Raw genomic sequence first — 4,062 nt, 5'->3', positions numbered from 1 at the left:
GTAAACCACTTAAATGATTTATATTGATGTTTTTAATGTTTCCTGCAGATCTTAAGCAGACGGTTAAAGAAGAAGTTCCTGAAGACCACAAACCTTCTCCTGACCTGCATGACCCAGAGCCCCACCACATAAAGGAGGAACAGGAGGAAGTCTGCACCAGTCTGGGGGGAGAGCAGCTCGGTGTCAAGGAGGAGATTGATGCCATCAAGTTTCCAATCACTGCTGCTCCAATAAAGAGTGAGGATGATAAACATTCCTCTGTGCTCCCACAGCTTTACCACCACCACATTAAAGGCAGAGAGCTTCCAGTAGAGAACCATGGAGGAGAAGAATCCATGAGGATACAAGATCATGAAGATGGGTCCATTTCCTCAGAGACAGAAGAGGACAGTGATGTGGAGCTCTCCGTCTCTGAGCTAAAACAGTTAGCAGCTCCTGATGGAAACATGGCTGACAAACCTTCTGGTTCCTCTGAGCAATTTGTTCAGCGTCCTCAGAAAGACACGAGGCATTCAAGCTCCCTGGGTAATAAGAAATGTTTTACAAAGAAGAAACATGTAGACTCACAGAGGAATGTCCACAAAAGGACAACATTTAGCTGTGAAGACTGTGGTAAAATATTTACTGGAAAAAACAAGTTAAATTTACATCAGAGAATTCATGCAGGAGAGAAACCTTTTGGTTGTGACGTTTGTGGACAGACATTTATCCATAGAGGACATTTAAACACACACTTTAGGATCCACACAGGAGACAAACCTTTTGCTTGTAAAGAGTGTGGACGCAGATTCAGCCATAAGTCAAATTTAAACGCACACATTAGAATCCACACAGCAGAGAAACCTTTCTGCTGTGACAAGTGTGGGATGAAATTTAGCCGGGTAGAGCGTTTAAACAAACATATGAGTATTCACGCAGGGCAGAAACCTTTCTGTTGTGACAGATGTGGACGGAGATTTAGCCGGCTACTAAACTTAAATAAACATGTAATGATCCACACAGGGCAGAGACCTTTCTGCTGTGATGTTTGTGGACAGAGATTCAGCGACAAATCAAGTTTAATCACACACATCAGGACCCACACCGGGCAGAAACCTTTTTGCTGTGACGTTTGTGGACACAGATTTTGTCGAAAAGGAGATCTAAATACACACATGAGGATCCACACGGGACAGAAACCGTACTGTTGTCACCTCTGTGGACACACGTTTAGCAGGAAAGGAAATTTAACCACTCACATGAGGATTCATACGGGACAGAATCCCTTCTGTTGTGACATTTGTGGACACAGATTTAGCCAGAAAGGCCATTTAAACTCACACATGACGATCCACACAGGACAGAGGCCCTTCGGATGTGACCTTTGTGGACAGAGATTTAGCCTTAAAGGAAGTTTAAACACACACAAGAGGTTCCACACCGGAGACAAACCCTTCTGTTGTGACCTATGTGGGCAGAGATTTAGCATGAAAGGAAATTTAAACAGACATAAGAGGATCCACACAGGAAACAAACCTTTCTGTTGTGACCTATGTGGGCAGAGATTTAGCCAGAAAGGAGATTTAAACCGACACACGATGAGCCACACAGGAGAGAAACTTTTCTGCTGTGATTTTTGTGGGCAGAGATTTAGCAGAAAAGGACATTTAAACAGACACATGAATATCCACACGGGGGGGGAGATGACTCAGGCATAAATACTCAAGTTAGAAGGCCTCATTTGTCATTTAAGGCAACCGTGTTCATTGGATGTTTTCAGCCGTAAACATCAAACTCTGTAATGTGAAAAATCCTTATTTACAATTATTTATTTCATTTAGATGGAATCTATTTTGGAATTGATCAAATTCCTTTTTTTAATACCTTTCATTATTTTGATAATTCTTGCATTGTTATCTTGTCTAGAAATGGTTCATTGAACAAGATTTATGAAATCCAGAACAATTTCTGTGGATTTAATCTCATCTTAGTTCCAACTTGACTTCCTGGATTCCAGACAGAGAGGAGACATTCTTCTATGTTCAGTTTACATTTTCAGAATAAATGTGTAATACATTTTTTGACATGAGATGTCGAAAGGGTTGATCTTTTCGGCTTTTCTTCATGACTAGAAGTATATTGATTTTAAATGCAGAGTTGGTTGAAAGCAGAACTGCTTGTGAAGATCCCGGACACATTTCTGGGAATATTCCTCACTACAGCTCAGGCACTGAACTGCTGCTTTTCATCCATTTTATTTGCCCAGAGAGTTTACCAGAGTTCTGTTGGTAAATGTTTCACCCTCTGCTGTTGCCAACACTACTTGTGATGTCATCAATTATTATTGTCATTGTGTACACAAATTGTATACAAAATGAAATTTAGTTTCTACAGCTTTCATGTCGTTTCCATTCATAAAGTGGAACAGTGATTGAGTTTTGGAGAAAAACATGAGGGGGGCGGGGGGCAGGTGGGCTCTCCTCATCCTCTGCAGGAAGTCCAAGTCCAAGCGCTTCTGGGACATATTATTGAATGGCTAGGCCTGTAATGGGAGGGGCTGAAGCCTCCATAAAACATTCTTAAGCTCCACCCCCATGATGTTTTCTTCTTAGTTATTTTTATACAATAACTGTCAACAGATGTTAATAATGGTTTCACTTTGCTTTCTTGATGGAGCTGCTTATTATAGATAGGCTCTGTGTGTAAGCACCCTGATGCTCTATCTCTCACTCAGGATAAACTCTTTAAATAACCTGTTAACAAAGTGAGGAAAAGGTCATGCAGGTAATGCACCTGATTTTTATCACTACCATCACGAGTGGTTTAGAATACGTTTTATTACAAAAACAGGCTTTAGTACATATTTGGTTTTATTTTGAAGGGTTCCTGTTGAGAAAAGGAAGTGATCGAGAGGGTACGAACTTTACTAGTCAGTGATTGGCCAAGAACCAGGAAATGGGCGGAGTTTGTAAGGAAACGGGAGGTGGATGGCCTCTGTAGTTTTCATTATCTCTACATGTTTGAAACTACAGCCTGAAATCTGCAGCATATTAGCGGTGAGTTCATCTTTTAATGCCGCTAAAGCGTTAGCATCTAGCAGCAAAGCTAATGGACAGTTAGCACTGGAAGCTAACTGAGCTAACAGAGAGCCATATGAGCCTTACTGACTGATTATATGTGCCTGGACTGCATTTACCTGACTGCTGCTTACCAGCTGTTTACCCGCTGATTACCAGCTGTTTGCCGACTGTTTACTGGCGATTTACCTGCTGCTTACCAGCTGTTTACTGTCTGATTACCAGCTCTTTACCTGCCGATTACCAGCTGTTTACTGGCTGATTACCTGCTGCTTACCAGCTGTTTACTGGTTGATTACCAGCTGTTTACCTGCTGCTTACCAGCTGTTTACTGGTTGATTACCAGCTGTTTACCTGCTGATTACCAGCTGTTTACTGACTGTTTACCGGCTGTTTACCTGCTGCTTACCAGCTGTTTACTGGCTGCTTACCAGCTGTTTACCTGCTGATTACCAGCTGTTTACTGACAGTTTACCGGCTGTTTACCTGATGCTTACCAGCTGTTTACCTGCCGATTACCAGCTGTTTACTGGCTGTTTACCTGCCGATTACCAGCTGTTTACTGGCTGTTTACCTGCTGATTACCAGCTGTTTACTTGCTGTTTACCTGCTGCTTACCAGCTGTTTACCTGCCGATAACCAGCTGTTTACTGGCTGTTTACCTGTTGATTACCAGCTGTTTACCGACTGTTTCCCAGCTGTTTACCTGCTGTTTACTGGCTGTTTGCCGGCTGTTTACCTGCCGATTACCTGCTGTTTACTGGCTGTTTACCTGCTGATTACCAGCTGTTTACCTGCTGTTTACCGGCTGTTCGCCAGCTGTTTACCGGCTGTAGCTTCATCTGGTCTGTTCCTGTTTGGCTGTGACTCCATCCTGGAGAGAAATATCAGCTGTGCTGCTGCCATCAACACCTTTGATTATAGATGAAGAGTCAATGAGTCGATGCAATCAGCTGGTTTTCCTTAGATAGAAAACTTTGAATCAATCTGACTGGATGATCTAGTT

The 4,062-nt window shown here is 42.4% G+C and overlaps 1 protein-coding gene across 1 annotated transcript in view; it reads left to right on the top strand.

Moving 5' to 3' along the window:
- LOC107102213 (zinc finger and BTB domain-containing protein 49-like) overlaps positions 1–4,062 on the top strand; it is a 13,054-nt gene that overhangs the window by 6,336 nt on the left and 2,656 nt on the right. The window contains exon 6 of the mRNA XM_015401423.1: positions 49–525. Within this exon, the coding sequence (XP_015256909.1) occupies positions 49–525 (477 nt within the window). The remainder of the gene's footprint in view (positions 1–48; positions 526–4,062) is intronic.

Source organism: Cyprinodon variegatus, unplaced genomic scaffold (assembly GCF_000732505.1).
Source record: "Cyprinodon variegatus isolate N-32 unplaced genomic scaffold, C_variegatus-1.0 Scaffold1218, whole genome shotgun sequence".
Classification (NCBI taxonomy): Eukaryota; Metazoa; Chordata; class Actinopteri; order Cyprinodontiformes; family Cyprinodontidae; genus Cyprinodon; species Cyprinodon variegatus.
Note: the sequence above shows the minus strand (reverse complement) of the source record. Positions and strands in the feature narration are given on the sequence as shown.